The 22,799-nt window shown below is 42.1% G+C and overlaps 1 protein-coding gene across 3 annotated transcripts in view; it reads right to left on the bottom strand.

Moving 5' to 3' along the window:
* Positions 1 to 22,799, bottom strand: part of LOC140725720 (glycogenin-1-like) — a 95,800-nt gene that overhangs the window by 48,970 nt on the left and 24,031 nt on the right. For all 3 annotated transcript variants that reach the window (XM_073041562.1, XM_073041563.1, XM_073041564.1), the window contains exons 2-3: positions 18,430 to 18,565; positions 2,645 to 2,819 (exon numbers count right to left, since the gene is read on the bottom strand). In XM_073041562.1, coding sequence (XP_072897663.1) covers positions 2,645 to 2,819; positions 18,430 to 18,565 — 311 coding nt within the window. The remainder of the gene's footprint in view (positions 1 to 2,644; positions 2,820 to 18,429; positions 18,566 to 22,799) is intronic.

Here is a 22,799-nt window from a genome sequence, read left to right as displayed (position 1 = left end):
TCCTGTTGGATACGAGTCTTGCATTGATTCTATTATGTTTTTTGGACTTACTGAGTATGCCCACAAGTAAATGAATCTCAGGGGTGTACATAGTGACATACATGTTCTTTGATAATAAATTTACTTTGAATTTTCGAAGGTGAGGTCCACAGCAGTCCAATCATCACACACTGGTGCAGCCCCAGACGAACGCAATCCAGCCCACCTTCCACCAAGGAAATGCACCCAACTGGAGGGGCTAGCTAACAACCCAGCATGGCTGCCCACCGTGCAAGTCCACACTACAACCGAGGCCAGTCAGTCTCGCCAATGAACCAGGGCTGTAAATTACCGATGTCCAACAGTGCCTTGCAATCACAAGAAAACCATCCAAGGCAATCACTTGCACCATTTGTTGGACCGCACACTGGCTCCGACGCCTTCCTGTCATGGGCGGCAACACAGTCCACAACAAGCCCAGCTCCTTTGAGCAACCTGCTAGTGGGGTAGACCTGCAGTACTTTAAAGTTCTTAATAGGAGGCATTGTTTTGCAATTGTAAAATAGATGTAACGCATATATGTCAAACTCAAGGCCCGCGGTGGAATTATCTTATGGCCCGCGAGATAATATCTAATTACTATTAAAGCTGGCCCCAGTAATCGAAGCGCCTATGGCATATGATATAGCTAATGCTGAGTTTATTCAGGTACCAGGTTTTCAGGGTTTTTAGTGTTTATTTGGCAGTCTTGCTCGGCAGTCTTCTTCATAAGAAACGGAATTTGTAAAGTGAAACACTTTGTAGTTATAGCAGAGACTGAGACACGAGAGCAGGCTGAAAAAACGGAGGCAACGAAAGCTGCGTTCGCACGCATCCGACTGATCCGGCCCGCATGAAGCTGCATTTTGCTCAATCTGGCCCGTGACCTAAAATGAGTTTGACACCCCTGAAACGGAAGGACCTTTGGTTAGACCCAGAGAGGACGCTACATTCCGCCACCTTACCAGATTTAAATCCTGACTGACTATTCAGTGGCTGGTTAGGTCAAAAGAAGTGCCCTGGACAAATTAATGTTGGAAACAGTCAGGATACCAGGCAACATCCAGGGAGAGAGAAATAGATTGATGCCACCAAAGGTGCAGGAGATTCTGCAGATGCTGGAACTCTTGAGCAGCACACACAAACTGCTGGAGGAGCTCAGCAGGTCAGGCAGAATCCACGGAGGGAAATGATGAATGTAGAGACCCTTCCTTGGGATGAAAGGTCTGCACTGTGCTATACTGTTCTATATTCCTCAGGACTGTAAAGCAAAGGGGAAGAAGCCATAATAAGAAGGTGTGGGGGTAGGGGGTAGGAATTCAAGCTGACAGGTGATAAGTGAGATCAATTGAAGGGTAAAGTGAGTAGGTGAGGGAAAGAGGAATGATATGAGAAGCTGGGAGATGATTGGTGGAAGAAGCAAAGGGCTGAAGGAGGAGGAATCTGATAGGAGACAACAGTGGACCATGGAATAAAAGGGAAGGAAGAGGGGGAACCAGAGGTGGTAAGTAGATGATAAGGGCAGGGGAGGTGAAGAGAAGGGGTGAGAGGGGAAATGTTTCCTGTCATTGTCACCAGCCTGAAACATTAACTGTCTGTCTCTCTCTACAGACCCAGCATGTTCTGTTTTTGTTTCAGGTTTCCAGTATAGAGTACAGCACTGGAACAAGCCCTTCAGCCCCACAGTGCCATGAACTAATTAAATGCACAATAAAACCAATCCCTTCTGCCCACAAAATGTCCATAACCCTCTATTCTTTGCCCATTCATGTGCCTGAATCAAACCCTTTTAAATACCTCCATCGTAACTGCCCCACCACCACCCCTGGTGGGGTACTCCAGGCACACTTGGTGTAGAAAACAAAACTTTCCACGCACCTCTTCTTTGAACTGACTTTACTGAGGTTACTTTGCTCCAGGCGTTCTGTTCCCCGCTCATCAACACAAAACACCTTGACTTTATTCCATCAAGAGAAACAAATATCCGAAACGGAAAACCTAACGGGCTTCTAGTGGATGTAATTAATCAATCTACTTATTTAGAGGTACAGGACATCCCAACCTAACGAGCCCCCGTCATTCAATTACACCCATATGACCAATTAACTTATGAACCTGTACACCTCTGGAATGCACGGCACAGTGGCAAAGTGGTTGGCACAAAACGTTAACAGCGCCAGCTGTACAAGGTCAGACTTTCAATCCTGCTGCTAGGTGACCATGTTCTTCCTGTGGCCGCATGGGTTTCCTCCGGGTGCTCCAGTTTCCTCCCACATTCCACAGAGGTATGGCTTAGGGTTAAGTATGTTGTGGGCATGCTGTGATGGCGCGAGAAACGTGGCACCACTTTGCGAGCCGTTCAGCGCAAATCTTGCTGATTTGATTTGATGTAAAATGACGCATTTCACCATACGTTTCCACGTACATGTGGAAAACAAAGCCAATTTCTTCATCTCTTCTTTTTGTTGGGGGAGACCAGAGAACCCGATGGAAACATTTGGTCATGAGGAGACAATAAAAACTTCGTAACAGACAGTGGCAGAATGGAACCCAGACTGCTGGTGCCGTAATAAATTTCACTGCTACGCTTCCACGCGCACAAGACACTTGGAAATCCAAAGCTTACCAGTGTGTCTGCATCCATAAATATACATTTGGAGTACTGCGTGAGAGCCCAACAGTGCAGCTTTGTAAAGGTCACGCCCAATTCAGGCCTCTTGATCATGGCCAGATGAGCTGAGTCCTTGCTATCTAGCACGTCCACGACAATAACCTCATCGAAGACCCTCTGCAGCACAGATCTGCAGAAAGAGGGAGATGGGGTTTAGAACAATCACACATTTTGCATTTCAGGGTTTACAGAACTTAAAATCACTATTGCATTCCACTCAAGCCCACTCAATAACTTTAATCAGCCCCAAACTGAAGTTACTGCCTCGACAAGTGGGTGAGACTGCTAGCACAGAGATTAATTGGTCTTCAACCTTTAAGTTTTGAGTAACCCAGGAAAATGCTCAAATTGCAACATCCCAAGGTCCAAAGGAATGCCACTAGCTGCATATGCAGCGGATAGTGAGGTCAGCTGAGAAGATCATCGGGGTCTCTCTTCCTGCCATCACGGACATTTACACTACACGCTGCATCTGCAAAGGAAACAGCATTATGAAGGACCCCATGCACCCCTCAAACAAACTCTTCTCCCTCCTGCCGTCTGGGAAAAGGCTCCGAAGCATTCGGGCTCTCATGACCAGACTATGTAACAGTTTCTTCCCCCAAGCCATCAGACTCCTCAATACCCAGAGCCTGGACTGACACCTTGCTCTACTGTCCTGTTTATTATTTATTGTAATGCTCGCACTGTTTTTGTGCACTTTATGCTGTCCTGGGTAGGTCTGTAGTCTAGTGTAGCTTTCTCTGTGTTGTTTTTTTTTTATTACGTAGTTTTTTGTACTGTGTCATGTAACACAATGGTCCTGAAAAATGTTGTCTCATTTTTACTATGTACTGTACCAGCAGTTATGGTCGAAATGACAATAAAAGTTGACTTGACTTGATATAAATGAGAATCACAGCATTTCACATTCATTCTCTTATGACACTGAAGGCTCTTCATCTTTCGATGAACAACCCCATTCCCCATTTATTCCCATGTAACCCATTCTCTCTCGCAAGCTGATTCCTCTGCTGCACAGTTACACGAGGAGTATCTGATGCTGGGTCATGATCCTAACAATCCACACTCTTTGGGTTGTGGGAAGACACCAGAACCCTTGAGGGAAATGCACACAGTTGCGGGGGAATAAGATCAGAAGATACATGAGCAGAATTAGACCAGTCAGCTCATCAAGTTGAAGAAAAGTACAGCACAGAAACAGGCCCTCTGACCCCCCTTGTCTGTGCCAGACTACTTAAAACTGCCTACTCCCATGCCTCTACCATCCATGTACCTATCCAAACTTTTCCTAAACGTTGAAGTTGAGCTCGCATGCAAGTCCGTTCCACCAATCAGTGACGGCTAATTTTGTTTTCAGCCTCACTCTCCCATCTTCTCTCCATAAACCTTAACCCCCTTATCAATCAAAAACACGTCAACCGCTGCCTTAAATGCACCCAATGACTTGGCCATCACAGCCTCTTGTGATGACAAACGCCACTACTCTGGCCAAAGGAATTCCTTCTCATCTCAGCTTTAAAGGGATAGCCCTTTATTCTAAGGCTGTGCCCATGGATCCCAAGTGTAAAGAAGCAAATAATTAACCAACACAGAGATAGCACCTGAGAAGGTACTAACTCACACGGCTGGAGTTATGCATCGTTCATTATGATTTCTGTGAACGCTCAGTGACATAATGCAAAGATACTTGTAGTGTACTGTGTAAAGGTACTTCATTACATGAAAGAATAGAGATTCATTAATTACAAGCAAGAGAAAATCTGCAGATGCTGGAAATCTGAGCAACACACACACACAAAATGCTGGAGGAACTCAGCAGGACAGGCAGCATCTATGGGCAAGAGTACAGTCGACGTTTTGGGTCAAAACCCTTCGGCAGAAATTACTTCATTATTGTCACATGTACCGAGGTACAGGGAGAAACTTCGTTTTGCATGTCATCCATAAAGATCATTTCATTAGATCCGTGCATTGAGACAGTACGAGGGAAAACAAGAACAGAATGCAGAATAACATGTTAAAATTTCCCAGAAAATGCAGTACAGGCAGACAATAAGGTGCAAGGCCATAATAAGTTAAGATTGCGAGGTCAAGGGCCCCTCTTATTATACTGGGGGAACCATTCAGTACAAGAGCAGGATTGGAGCTGACCTTGAGCCTGTTGGACTGTACCCAATAGGCGTGGGGGTGGGGGAAGGGCAGGAAGAAGAGAGAAAGCCTGGGGTGACTAGGGCCTTTGACAATGCTGGCTGCTTGACCAAGGCCCCGAGTGAGTCCATGGAGGGCAGTCTGAATCGTATGAGCTGTTTCTTGTGGTCTCCAGCAGAGCAGTTGCCAAACCAAGCAGTTCATGTCGGCAGAGGCACAAGCATACAGACTGTATCTATTTTACTGCAATCACATAAGCATATATGATTTCTATATGCTGAATGTACCAGCAGCACGTCACCCATCGTCACGGGGTGGCGCCGGTAGCGTAGTGGTTAGCACAACGCTTTACAGCACAGGCGACCGGGGTTCAATTCCCGGCACTGCCTGTAAGGAGTTTGTAGCTTCTCCCCTCCTCTGGGTGCTCCGATCTTCTCCCACAATTGCACCAGTTGGTAGATTAATTGGTCATTGTAATTTGTCCCTTGATTAGGCTAGGATTAAATTTAAATTGGGGGATTGCTGGGGGCATGCCCTGAAGGTTCGGATGGTCCTTTTCCATGCTGTAACTTATAACGGTGTCCGTGGACCCCCTCGGCTAATATAAAGGAACCTCTGATCTAAATAGAAACACAAGGTAAACCACTGATTTGAAACTTTATAATTAAAATCTCTGGAAATGCCAAGCATGACACAGAGGTAGTGTCTACTAAATGAAATTTCATGCCAACCAATAAACTTAAACCAAGGGAGTGCAGTGTATGAGATGTGAACGATAATGAGAAGTGATGACAGCTTCAGCCCACAATGAACTAGGAGGTTGACAACAATGCTTGGAAAATGAAGTGGCTCACAGAGAATTTAAGGGAAGAGCAGGCCTAGCAGATGACCATTGGTTAGGGTGGAGAGTAGGCCACAATTTATTGAATATTTTGTATTAAAAGCTGAATATGCCAGAAACACTCATCAAGGGATGTGGCATGCATGGAGAGAGAAAGAGTTTATGTTTCATTTTAATGGAACTGGAAAAAGCGATGTGAGGTTGCAGAGAAAAGGAAGGTTTGAGAGAACATGAGGAAAATGTCAAATAATTCAGGTATAAATACAGGAGATTCTGCAGATGTTGGAACTCTAGAGTAGCACACACAAAATGCTGGAAGAACTCAGCAGGTCAGGCAGAGGAGTAGTCAGCCAGAGGAGTTGACGCTTCATCCTGGGACCCTTCATCAATCCGGATGAAGAAGAATGAGAAGAAATATCTCAGCCTGAAACATCGACTCTTTATTCATTTCCACAGACCTGCTGAATCCAGCATTTTGTGATACATTAGAGGGCATAGCTTTAAGGTGTGTGTGTGTGTGGGGGGGGGGGGGGGGGGGAGGGGAGTAGTTTAAAAGAGATTTAAAAGACAACTTTTTAAAAAGAGAGTTCAGTGCCTGGAATGCTATGCCAGAGGAGGCAGTTACAGTAACAATGTTTATGAGGTATTTAGTGAGCCCATGGAATGGAAAGATTTATTTATTATTATTTGAAATTATTTATTGGATACAGCACAGGCAGCAAGAAGAGATAAAGCCTGAGGTGAATGTAACCTTTGATTATGCTGGTTGATTTATCATAGGGCCCTTCCGGCCCTTCGAACTGCGCCAACCAGCAATCATCCGATTTAATCCAAGCCTAACACAGGACAATTTACATTGCCTGACACGTCTTTGGACTACAGGAGGAAATCGGAACACCCAGAGGAAACCCACTCAGTCACACGGGGGACAGACATGCAAACTCCTTCCAGGCGGCAGTGGGAATTAAACCTAGTTTGCAGCTACTGTAAAGCATTGTGCTAACCACTTCACCACCATGCTGCCCCCAGATATGGGCCATCTGGGGGGCAGATAGGATTAGTTTGGTTGGGATGTTGGATGGCGCAGACATCATGGGCGAAAGAGCCTGTCCCTATACTGTAGTGTTCCACGTTCAACATGTAACTGATCAGGCGCAGTCTAAAGTTGTTTCAAGTAACAATTACTTTGCAAGCTGGCTACTGGAGGTGCTAGAGAGAAAGGATGGTATGCTCACATCTGTGAGGTGAAAAAACAAAGGAGTGGTTCCCTGAAATTATTAAATATCAAGAACCAAGAGCTCTGTGCCCAGTGCCCAGACGGAATATGATAATGCTGCTTTACCTTCTGTTGGGCACCATTGAAGGAAGCACAAGGTAGAAGTTAGAGTGGAGGCAGGACAGAGTGAAAATAACAAGTCACTGGATCTTCAAGGTCACCTTTGCAGACTGACTGAAGATGCTCTGCAAGCCAATACTCATTCTACATTTGGTTTCTCTAGTGTGAGGTGATTTTGTGAGTACATCTGAGTAGACCATGTTACAGTAAGCACCTTGTGCAGTGTTTAGTACAGAAAAGGATGCCGTCAAATAAAATAAAGATAGTGTTGGCAGAGTCAGTGGGTGAGCTGGAAATTGAAAGTCAGGATGTATTAGAAAGGATTTTTAGAGCATCTTGCAGTTGAGCCCACTAGGGGCAATACAGATTGATTAGGAAGCTCAAGGTAAAGGAGTCCTTCGGAGGCAGTGATCACGATATGATAGAATTCACCTTTCAGTTTGAGAAGGAGAAGCTAAAGTCAGATGTATCAGTATTACAGTGGAGTAAAGGGTGGTGGTGTAGTGGCATCAACACTGGACTTCAAAGCAGATCGTCCTGTGTTCAAACCCAACCGGGGTCCCAACCAGCAATATCTGAAAACCCCATGGACCATGAGGCCATGAAGAGTCGGGACTCAACTAAACGATTGAACAACAACAACAAAGGGAATTACAGAAGCATGAGAGAGAAGCTGGCCAAGTTGATTGGAAAGGGACACCATAATGGATGATGACAGAATAGTAATTGCAGGTGTTTATGGGGGATATTTAGAAGGTGCCAGAAAGATATATTCCAAACATAAAGACATATTCTTGTGAGAATGAGGCAACTGTGGCTGACAAAGAAAGCCATGACACATAAAAGCAAAAGAGAGGGCATATAATATAGCAAAACACAGCGGAAAGTAAAGGATTGGGAAGCTTTTAAAAGCCAACAAAATGTAACATAAAAAGCCATGTAGAAAAGATGAAATATGAAGGCAAGCTAGCCAATAATATAAAATGATACCAAGTTTTCTCTCAAATATTTAAAGAGTAAAAGAGAGACGAGAATGGATATTGTGCAGCTGGAAAATGATGATTGAGAGGTAGCAATGAGGGATAAGAAAATGGCAGACAAACTTACTAAGTATTTAGTGTCAGTCTTCACTGTGGAAAACACTAGAAGAATGGCAGAAATGCTAGGATGGCAGGGGGCAGCAGTGAGTGTCATGGCGATTACTAAGGAAAAGGTGCTTGGGAAGATGAAGAACCTAAAGGTAGATAAGTCACCTGGACTAGATGGATTACACTCCAGGGTTCTGAAAAAGGCAGCTAAAGAGATTGTGGAAGCATTACTAATGATCTCTGAAGAATCAATAGATTCTGGAATGGTTCCAGAGCACTGGGTAATTGCCAATATTAGTCAGCTCTTTAAGGGAGGGAGGCAGAAGAAAGGAAATTCCAGGCCAGTTAGCCTGACTTCAGTGGCTGGAAAGCAGCTGGAGTCCATTATGGAGGATGAGGTTCTGAGATACTTGGAAGCACAAGATAAAATAGGCCAAAGTCAGCATGGTTTTCTAATGGGGAAATTTTGCCTAATAATCTGTTAGAATTCTTTAAGCAACAAACAGGCCAGATAGACAAAGGAGAGTCAGTGGATATTGTTTACTTGTAATTTCAGAAGGTCTTTGACAAGGTGCCACACCTGAGGCTGCTTAAGATTAGAGCTCATGGCATTACAGCAAAGGTACTGGCATGGATAAAAGATTGGCTGACTGGCTGCAGGCAAAGAGTGGAAATCAAGGGGAGCCTTTTCTGGATGGCTGCCACACCAGTGGTGTGCCGCAAAGGTCAGAGTTGGGACTGCATCTCCTCACGGTGTATGTCAATGGTTTGGATGAAGGAATTGATGGCTCTGGGGCCAAGTTTGTGGACCATATGAAGATAGGTGGAGGTAGTGCCGAGGGAAAGCACTTTGGCAGAAGCAATAAAGCTGCGGACTATTTTCTAAAAGGCAAGGAGATTCAGAAATCAGAGGTGCAAAGGGACTTGGGAGTCCGTGTGCAGGATTCCCTAAAGGTTAACCTGCAGGGTGAGTTGGTGGCACGGATCCATTTGCATCCATTTCCAGAGGACTAGAATACAAAAGTATGTAATGCTGAAGCTTTATAAGGCATTGGTTAGACCACATTTGGAGTTTTGTAAATGGTTTTTGGCCCCTTATCTAAGAGAAGATGTGCTGGAATTGGAGAAGGTCTGGAGGAGGTTCATGAGAATGACCTATGAACAAACGAGTTAACACATGAGGAGTTTATGATGGCTCCGGGCCTGTACTCACTGGAGTTTAGAGGAATGAGGGGTGGGGGTTCTCATTGCAACCTATTGAATATCAGAAAGTCTGGATACAGTGGATGTGGAGAGGATGTTTCCTATAATAGGGCCAGAGGGCATAGCCTCAGATTTGAGGATTATCCATTTAGAACAGAGATGAGGAAAACATTTCTTTAGCCAGAGGGCGGTGAATCTGTGGAATTCATGACCACAGACAGCTGTGTTGCCAAGCCATTGGGCATTTTTAAAGGTGGAAGTTGATAGGTTCTTGATTAACTAAGGCACCAAAGGTTATGGGGATAAGGCAGGGGTATGGGGTTGAGAGGAGTAATGAATCACCTTGATGGACTAGTAGAGCAGACCCGATGGGCCGATTGGTCTAATTCCACTCCTATGTTTTCTGGCTCACTTTGTTGAGAGGGGAATGACTGTCTGATCTAGATAATAGAGCAGGTTTACACGGAGTGGTGCCACAAGAAAGCAGAATCCAAGACCCCAATCATGCTCTCTTCTGGCTAGTATCATGGTGGGCAAAATCTAAGACACAAGTCATCACACAAAAACATTAGGAGCTACTTAGAGAAATCAGAGCTGTGGTAAAAGGCAGCAGTGTCTGAACAAACTTACTAAATTGTTCTAATTGATGAAGGAAGTGCTCTGGATGATGCCTATGTGGATCAAGTATTTGACAAGGTATCAAAGAAGGAGGCTAACTAACTTCTATAGATGTGTGCTGGAGAGCATCTTGACTGGCTGCTTCACAGCCTGGTATGGAAACACCAATGTCCTTGAACAGAAAATCTACAAAAAGTAGTGGATACGGCCCAGTCCACCACAGTAAAGCCCTCCCCACCATCCAGCACAACTTCACGGAGTGCTGTTGCAGGAAGCAGCATCCATCATCAGGGACCCTCACCACTCAGGACATGTTCTCCTCCCACTGCTGCCAGCAGAAACTTCAGGACTCATACCACCAGATCCAGGAACAGTTATTACCCCTCAATCGTCAGGCTCTTGAAACAGAAGGGTTAAATTCACCAAACTTCACTTGCCCCATCACTGAACTGTTCTCATAAGCTATGGACTTAGTTTCAAGGTCTCCTCATCTCATGTTCCTGATATTTATTATTTTTTTTTATTTATTGTTGTCACTTCTTTCCTTTTGTATTTGCACAGTTTGTTGCATTTTGCACAATGGTTGAACGCCCAAGTTGGTGAGGTCTTTCATTGATTCTAATATGGTTATTATTCTTATGGATTTACAAGTATGTCCTCAAAAAGTGCACCTCAGGGTTCTATATGGTGACATACATGTACTTCGATAATAAATTTACTCTGAAATTTGAAAAGTTTGAGAGAGGGGCAGTCAGTGTCACCTTGGTTTAAATAGACACAATGGCACAAAACAGCAAACTGTAATAAATGTGTTTTCTTTTCCAACGGGAGGTGGCAGAACATGGCACTGCCCAAGAGTTAATGCTAGTAGCCTTCTTTCTGACGTTAAGTATCATGGGATACTGAGATAAAGTCAAATTTTAAAATGGCCAGTTATTAAACTTAAAAATAAATACAGTAGAGAGGTTGATACCAGTGGATTACAGCAGGCTCCAAACGGGGAGACAGGTAAATGACGGAATTTAATAAAGAAGTCTAAAGTAATGCATTTTGGCAAAAGGGCTCGGGAAGAAAACCACACAGGCTTAATGGAACAACTCTTAAAATGTGCAGGATCTGTGGACCTGTGAATTGCCAGGACATATTAAGAAGATTTAACAACTGATAAATGTGGCAGCACATACTTAGAAGATTTAACAACTGATTAAAAAAAAAATCATGAAAAGCCACGAGAGGACTACAAACAGTTTTGGTGCTACATCCTATGTGAAGGCCCTCACTAGGTGCCAAGGAGATTTAGTGCTCTGGGGTGAAGGATTTTACCACTAAGCTTCACCTAGAAAAGCTGGATTTCTTCTTTCTATAATGGAGAGCTGAGAGGAGATTGGGATAGAGATGGTCAAGACTGTCATGTTTACATAAAATAGGCAAAGAAAAGCTGTCACTATCAGCTGAAGTTAGAGGAGATGGATAGGTGACAGCTTTACGTGTTTGGACAAATATTCAGCTAGAAATCAAGAAAGAACTTGGTTATGCGACAAGTATTAGTGACCTAGCATTCAGCAAGACAATCTGCAGATGTAGGAAATCTTGAGCAACCAAGTAGGAAATCTTGAGCAACCAAGAAGAGTCTTAGCATGAAATGTCGACTGTTAACTTCCTCTCCATAGATAATGTCTGAACTCTACCACCATTCTGTGTGTGTTGATCTACAACTCAATACCCACTAGGGTGGTGGAAGTGGAGACAATGAAAGCTGGTACTGGACAGAAAGAAGTTTACAGATCTTTGGACACAGAAGGGAGACGGGAGTCCAACTGCAATGCCTTACAGAGCTGGCATGAATTTAGCAGGTTGAATGCCCTCCCTCCTACGACATAATGACTCGATGACACTCTGATCTATGGAGTGAATGGTGCTTGCTAAATCCATCATTCCAGCTTTTCAGCTGGCATTATGCCAGTTGGAATTAAGCCCAGAAAAAGCCACACACAAACACCAAGTGACAAAGGACAGGAAAGAACCAAGAAGCATTTGAGGGGTAATTCAGTTCAGGAAATCTCCCAACACCGAGTCAGAATGTGTTTAAATCCAGAAAGAACTCAAAGAACAAAGATGCTAAATACTGGCGATCACAGAATGGTGGACATGGTGATAAGTCGATCACACTGCTCAAAACAAATATACTGTTACTTTACAAGTGTATTCGTCTAGATAGAAGCCACAGTACAGGTCAAGCAAGCAAGTTCATTCGTTATGTGCCATGTTATATGATATGATAGTGGCTTGCCATTGCCTTCTTCTGGGCAATCTCTTTACAAGACAGGTGACCCCAGCCATAAGACATAGGAGCAGAATTAGGCCATTCAGCCCATTGAGTCTGCTCTGCCATTCCATCATGGCTGATCCTGGATCCCACTCAACCCCACAAACCTGCTTTCTCACCATAACCTTTGATGCCCTGACCAATCAGGAAAGTATCAATTTTTGCTTTAAATATACCCATGGACTTGGCCTCCACTGCAGTCTGTGGCAGAGCATTCCACTGATTCACTACACTCTGGCTAAAAAAAAAAACCCTCCTTACCTCTGTTCCAAAAGGTCATCCCTCAATTTTGAGGCCGTGTCCTCTAGCTCTGGACACCCCCACAAGAGGAAACATCCTTTCCACATCCTCCATATCTAGATCTTTCAACAGTAGGTAGATTTCAATGAGATCCCTCTGCATTCTTCTAAATTCCAGTGAGAACAGGCCCAAAGTGAACAAAAAATCCTCATATGTTAACCCCTTCATTCCAGGAATCATCCTCATGAAGCTCCTCTGGATTCTCTCCAATGACAACACACCCTTTCTGAGATATGGGGCCCAAAACTGTTGACAGTACTCCAAGTGCGGCCTGACTAGTGTCTTGTAAAGGCTCAGCATGATCTCCTTGCTTTTATATTTCACTCCCCTTGAAATACATGGCAACATTGTATTTGCCTTCTTTACCACAGACTCAACTTGTGATTAAACCTACTGGGAGTCTTGTAAGAGGACTCCTAAGTCCCTCTGCACCTCTCATGTTTGAATTTTCTCCCCATTTAGATAATACGTAGTCAGCTCTTTTGTTCCTCTTACCAAAATGCATTATCATACATCTCCCAACACTGTATTCCATCTGCCACTTTTTCACCCATTCTTCCAAGCCCTTCTCCAATCACGTTGCTCCTTCACTGCCTCTCATTTGTTACTTGTTACTTCCTCGAAGAACTCCAACTGATTCTTCAGGCAAGATTTCCCTTTACAGAAGCTATGCTGACTTCAACTTATTTTATCATTAGTCTCCAAGTACCGGAAACCTCACCCTTAATAATGGACTTTAACATTTTCCCAACCACTGTTAGGCTAACTGGCCTACAATTTCTTTTGCCTTCTTCCCTTTTTAAAAAGTGGAATGATATTTGCAAATTTCCAGTCCTCCAGAACCATGCCAGAATCAAATGATTCTTGAAAGCTCATAACCCATGCATCCGCCATCTCTTCAGTAACCTCTCTAAAGCTTTGGGATGTAGTCCATCTGGTCCAGATGACATCCATTGAGTTTGCAAGCACATTTTCATTTGTAATAGCAATGGCACTCACTGCTGCTCCCTGACACTCATGGACTGCTAGTGTTTTCCCCACAGTGAAGACTGATGCAAAGTACTTCTTAAGTTTATCCATTTCTCTGTACCCATTACTAACTCACTAGCATCATTTTCCAGTGGTCCAATATCAACTCTCACCTCCTTTTTACTCTTCATAAAACTGGAAAAAAAAACTTTTAGTATCCTGCTTTATATTATTAGCTAGTTTGCCCTCATTTTTCATCTTTTCCCTTCTTACAGCTTTTTAGTTGTTTTTTTGTCGGATTTAAAATCATCCAACTTCCCATTATCAATACTCTTCAGAGATTGCCTGTCTTTAGTCTGTGGTTCCGTAACTAGAACTTGTGACCTGCACCAGCTACTCATACGACCATCCACCAACTGCTCCCATGACTTCACGTGGCCCTGATTTTTTTTATTTGGGGGTGTCAAAGCAAGTGTAACACCTTGCCCAAGGGTGAAAGGGTGATCTGCAGGCTAGCAGAAGGAAGGAGTGCCTTACACCTCCTTTGCCAGAGATGCATCTCCACCCTAATACCCAAGATAAAATACTGATGAAGGCAGATACAAGAATGATCAACATAGATAAAGAGTATTTGTTAGTTGCAATACATAGAACATAGAATAGTACAGCACATTACAGGCCCTTTGGCCCACAATGTTGTGCTGACCCTCAAACCCAGCCTCACATATAACCCCACCTTAAATTCCTCCAGATACCTTTCTAGTAGTCTCTTAAACTTCACTAGTGTATCTGCCTCCACCACTGACTCAGGCAGTGCATTCCACGCACCAACCACTCTCTAAGTGAAAAACCTTCCTCTAATATCCCCCTTGAAATTCCCTCCCCTTACCTTAAAGCCATGTCCTCTTGCACTGAGCAGTGGTGCCCTGGGGAAGAGGCACTGGCAGTCCACTTTGTCTATTCCTCTTAATATCTTGTACACCTCTATCATGTCTCCTCTCATCCTCCTTCTCTCCAGAGTACAGCCCTAGCTCCCTTAATCTCTGATCATTATCCATACTCTAAACCAGGCAGCATCCTGGTAAATCTCCTCTGTACTTGTACAAAAGATGTGAGAAGGTCCACACTCATCTGCTTAGAAGATAGTGATCACTGACTTCTATAAGAAAACCATGAAGAAAGCCTGTGAGGAGCACAGGTAAAGATTCTTTCCAAGGCTGCAGACTTCATTTACAAAGTGGTGCCACTCTCTGGTATTGCACATCTTCATTTATTAGTGTCCTACCATTTGCAGACAGATCACAGTACATCCCTCAGGAGTCTGCAAATCGAACAAAATGTAAATCACAGGCCAAGCCTAAATCTAATTAGGGAGCAGAGCTCTGGAAACAAAGCACAGCAAATGGAGCTCTATTAAATGGCAAAACATCAAGGTGCCTCATAGCTGCAATTTTCAAGAAAAAATTGGCACCTAGCCACCAAGAGTAGTCAACCAAAGGCCTAGGAGAAAATGATGCACACTTAAGAAGCATCTTCAAAAGAGAAGAAAGTTCCAAAACTTAGAACTTGGCAACATAAACCATGGTTGGCAATGACAGAGCAAGTAAATTTGGGGACAGTTATTGGAGGTGTGCTGATCCCAGAGGGTTTATAGGGTTGGGGGAGGTAGGGCTGTTTCAGCCATTCATTCAAAGGTCTTTGTATGTCCAATCCAGATTATTTTTGATAACACAATAAAAATGTTTCAAGTCAGGTTGACAAGAATCCATCTGCATTTTATTTTGTTCAGTGCCTCTATGTCAAAACCTTTCCCGACTCGGACAGAATAATAAAAGATTCTACTGGAGTGAATCCAGCTTGGAGTCAGTTGTACAGAATTTAGTTTCATTCAGTTTAATGCAATCTTTCAGACCTTCTCAATGCTTATTTTGTCCACTACACTACTGTTCAGCTATCATTTATATCTAAGTTATTGTGTTCTCATCAGACTCAATTATTATGTTCCAATGTACCAGTTATACTGTATACATTTTTAAAATCACACCTCCAGAATCTGCTTTCCTAAGGCTATTCAGTTTCCATCTGACTATCCACTGATTTCCTTTGAGCATTTATATCTGCACACGGGAAAATATCCATCACCTTTCACCAAGTTTGGGATTATGTTTCTAACAGGAATGATTAGACAATGAGATTTGCCAAAAAAACAAAGTCAAGTGGTGAAACAAGATAGGTTGAAACATCGCGTCCATTATCACACTACAAATAATAAATCAAAAACTGGATGATAGTTTAAAATAAGCTTTTCTGTATTGGTGGCTGCATATGCTCTCATGTCAGAAGCTAGCACACAAGATTGTTTTGAAGGAGGTATATTAATGTCATTTGATCAATTAAAGAATAAATATAAAATATCAAATAACACTCTTTTGTTATTTTCAATTAAAAAGCTATTTAAGAGATAAACTAGGTCATACAATGTTATGAAAAACCTAAATGAAATAGAAACTTTAATTCAAAAAGGAAAAATTAAAACATTTACGTCTTGTATGTATAATTTGATTCAAAAACAATTAAACCAGGAATCCACAAGTCAGACAAAAATGGGAAACTGATTTGATTATTAAAATTGATGAAACAAATTGGTCAAGACTATGTCTTGATAGTATGACAAATACAATAAATGTCTGACTTAGATTAGTACAATTTTTTACATCAACTATATATTACACCACAAAAAATAAACAGATTAAATCCAAATTTATCTGATCGATGTTTTCGATGTAATCAAGATATCGGTACTTTTTTTACATTCTACTTGGTCCTGTGCCAAAATTCAACCTTTTTGGATAAATTTAAGAGTTTTATTGGAACAAATTATCAGAATACAACTTCCACATAACCCAATATTATTTTTATTAGGTGATATTGAAGAGATAAAACAAAAACTCAAATTGAACAAATATCAGAAAGAATTTATAAAAATTGCTTTGGCAGTAGCCAAAAAGACTATTGCAGTTACTTGGAAATCAGTTTCATACTTAACTATGGGACCGTTGGAATAATGAAATTTTTAGCTGCATTCCACTTGAAAAAATTACTTATAATTTAAGAAATAAATATGACATATTTCTGAAAATTTGGCACCCTTATTTACAAAAGATAGGATTATGGCGTTTTGCGGCGGGAGTGGTTCGAGATTGGTTCCAGGAGTAAGGGAACATCAATCCGCCAACTCAAATCCATTGAAAGAAAAACCGGAAGGAAAACATATTAATTAACTCAAATCAGATGATAGTAACGAGCAAACGAACACCACCTTTTTCTCAAAATAGGTGCTCCAAAGATAAAGTTATTAGTCATTTGGGGAAAAATAAATATATATATTAAAGTTATTTTGAATTCCATGGAGCATGTGGGGATCTTCCGATATCCAGGCAGTCTTTCTTTCTTTCTTCCTTCCTTTCTTTTTTTTAGATTGGGATGTTAAGGGGGGGGGAGGGAGGGCTTACATACATACATATATATATCTCATTATTTCACTATTCTATTTCATGTAATCATCTTTTTTAAAAAATCAAATAAAAATTTATATAAAAAAAGCTAGCATACAAATGTGTGTGCACCCTTAACTCCTGGTGGAGTCATCGGGGCACTTTCATGACAAGCTTTTTGCACCAATCTTTTTGGTGATTGCATACAAATACCACATTATTATTGCTTCAACATTTACAACAAGCGCTTTGATTTCTAACAATCCAAAACCACTTTGTCTTTTCAAAAAAATTCTTGAACTCCAGCACTACAACTTCCTTCCACTGCAATTCTATTGTTTTCTTTTCCAGCCATATTTTTTTTTGATTGTTTGCAAAAAAATTTTCCCAACTTCAGAGAAACCTTCATCTCTCCTCAGAGCTCTTTAGGTTCTCCATAAACTAAACCTGACCCTGCTCTTCAGTTTCCCATTATTCTGTTCTCACCCCATCACAACCTGCTCAGAGACCTGATAGGATTTTCCATGCCCTCATCTTCTAATTATCTTCCTAGTTCAACATACCATCTGACGCCACCGATAAATACATCTTTCTTCCACTTTTTTTACAGTATCATTTGGGATTGAGTATGTACTTAACTGTGCACAGTAGCACAATCTAAATTTGGGCTCAGGCCAGTCAAAGCGAGAACCACTTACAAGAACACAAGAGAGTTTTCTGCTCAACACATACCAACTCAGAAAAGCAAGTTGGGGAGGGAGACCGGGGGGGGGGGGGGGGGGAGGGAGACGAGACGGGGGGAGACGAGACACTGAAAATGGTCAGAGAAATAATAGGAGACTAAGGCAATCAATGGAAAGTCAATGGAGCTAATCAAAGTTACACACTCAAAATGCTGGAGGCATTCAGCAAGTCAAGCAGCACCCAAAGGAGGGAATGAAAGAGTCAATGTTTTGGGCAGCGACCCTTCAGCAGGACTGGAAAGGAAGGGGGCAGAAACCAGAATAAGAAGGTGGGGAAAAAGGGAAAGGAGTACAAGCTGGAAGGTGATAGGTGAAACCAGGGTGAGGTAGAAGGTAGGTGGGTGGGAGGTTGATGGGAGAAGCTGGGAGCCGAATGGTGGAATCAAGAAGGAAGAATCTAATCGAGGATGATGGACTATGGACTACAAGGGACAAACATGGGGAACCAGAGGCAGGTAATGGGCAGGTCATGAGTGTGGGGGAGGAGAAGAGAAAGGATGGAATGGTCAAAGCTGTTGGGTCAAATGGTTATTTTTAACTGTACAAGATCTTCAAATAATCTCAATATTTAAAAAAAAAATCAGACAATGGGAACTGTTAAATGTGCCAAAGTAGAATGAAATTGTGCCCAGATTGAGTATAAACAACCACCGAATGCTATATACAAGTACCTCATGTTGTCAGTTACTTGGGGAGTAACAAGAATCACTAGTTTTCTTGTAGTTTTGTGATTTCGCAATGAAGTTCCTAGCACCAGGGCTCCTTTCCCATATAGATCATTAGTTGCTAGCGTTACGAAGGCTTGATCTGAAAATAAAATAAGAAATCATATTGTTCAGTTCCAACTTGCATTTAAGGTCATGAATATTTACTCAATTATCACTTCAAGCCTTCTAGAGACATAGTACGTGGTGCAGAAAGCAGCTTTCAGTAAAAATACTCTCTTCACAAAACACTTCAAAACATTTCCTCATCAGCTTTCAACCAATGTAGGAAAGCAGAACAGGTAGGAGACAGCCAGTGTCACTGAAACAAGGCGGTTGTTAAAAATCGAAACAGTAATCAAACTGCAGATGCCGGAATTGTGGGATACTCAGAGAGAAAGAGTAAAATGAAGAGACAGATTTTACATTTTTGATGAACTTTCATCAGAACTGGGTTAAAAACAGTAACAAAACAGTCATTTGTACTTCCAATTTAGTGGGCTGCATTCAGTGTCATCTCTGCATTGGAAAAAAACAAATGTGGATTGTGCAATTGCCTTGTAAAACTCTCAAATGTACTTACAGGATGATGCAAACTTCTGGTTGCCCTAAGCATTGATTTGTCTTCTAGCCCCTACATCTGTGGAATCTTACACTGCTGTAATGAAACTGCAGGCTCAAGACAGAGCCCTCAGAGCACAATTCAACAGAGTGTTTGTGGAACAAGTACAAATTTCAGATAATTCACCTTTCCTGTTTAAATCAGAACTAGCCAGGTATAATGAAAAATTTTCAACGTTCAGATTGTCAGTAATTACATTTGCATCTCACACTTCCCAACAATTTCCCCTGTCCTCCATCTCCATCTATTCATAACTCTGACAGATATAGCAGCTAAGATTAGCAAGGCCTCCCCACCCTCTCAGTCCAGTACATCACTACTAATGGTGTCAGTTGAGTCTCTCTTGGCCACATTGTTTTTGCTCTCTTAACCTCTTCTCTGTAATGTAAAAATCTGATTTCTAGTTTTTCGTATTCCCGAGGGAAGGTAATTTTCAGTTAAAAAGTTCAGGGTTTTTTTGGTTACACACGGTTTGCTTTAGCCTGTAGCTCTCAATCATTTCATTTATAAATGAAAATTGGCAGTTACTTCTTCTGTACATAGAAGATGCCCTTCTGAGGATCTTTACCTTGTCATGGTGGAGAGGACTGTGACATCCTAAGAGTGATGTCGGCTGGAGCTTAACTCCTTGCAGGGTCACCTGTCGCTGAAGTCAAGCAGGAGGCTCCAGACAAAGAGCGATCCAACCAAGACCTCAGCAGTGGAGCTGGTGGAAGATGATGATGCATCACAGCGGCAGAGGGACACCACCACAATGAGGGATCCCCAGTCATCTTGCATTCCACACCACTGGAACGCATCACCTCATCACCCAGGGCATTCCCTCTTCCCATTGCTACCATCAGGGAGGAAGTACAGGAGCAACTACGGTTCAGGAACAGCTTCTGCCATTCAGATTTCGACATTCACATTGAACCTACGAACATTTCATCTCTTTTTTCTATAGTAAACCCGATTCTGATTCTGGACCCTAACCCTAATCTGTCAAGGACTGTGTGGTGGCTGTCTGTGCATCAGCCTCCCCATGTTCAACAAGGTCACACACAGATGTTCTCCTTTAAGGGAATCCAGCCTACCAGAACACTGGATCCTGGATCTAGCCTCTTGCAGCCACTTAAGGACTCACCAATAGATAACCCCTTTGGGTACTACTTGAGTGATCACACAAATACTATTACTACAACATAGAAAATAGCTTTCACTAGTAAAGGACATGCAGACATCACTGTTCCTTCTATCTATCCTTCTCCACGCGAAGCACATAATGTACTCCTTTAGTTTATTACTTACTATCAGAGGACATCATCATCATATGCCGTGTCACATGACGTGGGCGATCATGGTCTATGACATGATTATTCTTGGTAAATTCTACAGAAGTGGATTGCCATTGCAGAATAGAATTCCACAGAAGGACAGATCTAGCAGAACTGTACACCCCAGCACCAATCTTCTCAAACTTCCCGAAATGGAATTGCAGAGTTTTATTGAAAGAATTACTGCTTGCCTCGCGTTTTATTAGAGATCTGAAATTCAACCCACTGAGCACATAGCAGCTACTGAGCCCAAAGGAAAACTTGGCTTCATGAGGAATAACTCTGACTATCTGATTTGGCAATGTGTGGCTTCTAATAATAAAAATCTTTGACCAATGATTAACATCAATCACCACTTATTTTATGCTCTATCTTAATTATGAAGATGCTCCAGATCAGTTCATTTTTCAAACATTTCAAATTCTGTGCAACCACCAAAAGTCTCATATGAAGTTGACCGCTCCAGAATAACATGCACTCTGAACTTGAAAGAGTTTGGAATCTATCACTTATTGGGAATGTCAGCTGATTTTTCACTTACTTCAAGATTAACAGAGATTGTAAAACTAAAAATTTTTTTAAAAAAGTTATTCACTAAAGTACACAGGGTCCATATTTAGAGAAACACACACAAAATGTTAGAGGAACTCAATAGGTGAGGCAGTGTCTGTCTAGACGAATAATCAGTTGACAAAGAATCTAGTGCTTTCCAGATGTATATGATGAAAAAAAACTCTTCTCGGGCTTCCTACTGGGTAAACTATCAGCTTTAACCAACCTTCATCAGGGATGATGACTGGGCACGTCTAGTTTGGTGGTATTTATACCCCCATCATCTGTTCCTCCTGATTGGTTAGTCCTCATCCAGTCAGGTTTCCGCTATCCACCTTGTTTACAATTGAATTCCAGTTCTTACTTAGAGCAAGATCTCCATCTTATTAAAATTCTTTTCTTCCTGGTTTATTTCAACGCCTTCCTGGAAATCAATTGTAAGCAAGGTGGAACGGTTGAATATGGGCTGAATCGAAGTGGAAAGGCCCAGGTCTGAGAGTGAGGAACAGCGTGAGGTTTGTGCAATGTAAACGTAGGGCAGATCGAAAAAGTCGGGGTGCTGGAGCAGTGAGGTTTACTCGACTCTGTGCTGAACCAAGGCTACGGCCTGCACCAACAGGCTACTGGATCGGCTGCAGTGATGACTGGCTTTGTGGCTTTGGCCTCCCTTTTGTGAACATCAGTTGGGTGCTTGCTCTTATTGTTTGCACGATTTGTTCTTTTTCTGCACATTGGTGTAGGATTTTTTTTTTAAAAACCGTCTCTATTGTGTTTCTTTATTTAGTGGCTACCTGCAAGGAGACAGATCTCAAGGTTGTATATAGTATACATACTTCGATGACAAGTGTACTCTGAACCTGTAAGAGGTCAACAAGAGAATTAACTATGATTCAAAAGGGATGTGCTTCAAACTTTCAAGTACAGGGCACCAAATGTGATTCTATCACATTGGTGGGGATATATATTTTATTGTTCATGGGGCACTGGAGATAATAGAAGAACTAGGCATCACTTGGATGTGCATGTCACTGTATGTTTCAGTGCACATGCCACAAATAAAGCTAATCAAAAAATGAAAGTGAGGATGGAGTGTTTGAGTGTACTGATAATGTCTCCTCGTATGGTAGCGAAATGTTTGCAAGTAAATTGCCAAGATCAGAGAACAACTCAAACCAATATGAACCACCCGAGCTATTTTCTGAATTACTTCCAATTTCCCCAATATTTCAGGCGTATACATACTCTGATTAAGCAGAACTATTGATTTATACCCTGGGTATGATTGCCCACGACACAAACATGAGCTTGGATGATTTTTTCATCCATTCCACTGAATCTTTTTAAGGAAAGGAATTTGTTTTTAACCACTTCACACCATCTTCCAAACTTACTTAAACTGCAACTTTCTAAAAGTCTGCAACTGCTCTCATTCTGCTGAATCTGTGCTGTGCTCCTACGTTTCATGGGTTCTAGCTCAGGTGTCGCCGAAGCAAAACTCTAACAATCAGAACATTCCTTCCTCACCTCTGTGTTCCAGCAAATTAATGTAAAAGCTTGAAACTTTAAACTTGAAACCTCATCAGTGTGATATATAGTAAGATTAGGAGCTTCAGGAGATTTGGTATGTCACCTAACACACTCACAAATTTCTACAGGTGTACCGTGGAGAGCATTCTAACTGGCTGCATCATCGTCTGGCATGGAGGGGCTACAGTACTAGATCAGAGTAACACAGAAACATAGAAAAACCTACAGCACATTACAGGCCCTTTGGCCCACAAGGTTGTGTCAAACATGTCCCTACCCTAGAAATTACTAGGCTTACCCGTAGCCCTCTATTTTACTAG

Source organism: Hemitrygon akajei, chromosome 3 (assembly GCF_048418815.1).
Source record: "Hemitrygon akajei chromosome 3, sHemAka1.3, whole genome shotgun sequence".
NCBI classification, from domain to species: Eukaryota; Metazoa; Chordata; class Chondrichthyes; order Myliobatiformes; family Dasyatidae; genus Hemitrygon; species Hemitrygon akajei.
The sequence above is the reverse complement of the archived record's forward strand: the minus strand, read 5'-3'. Positions and strand labels throughout refer to the sequence as shown.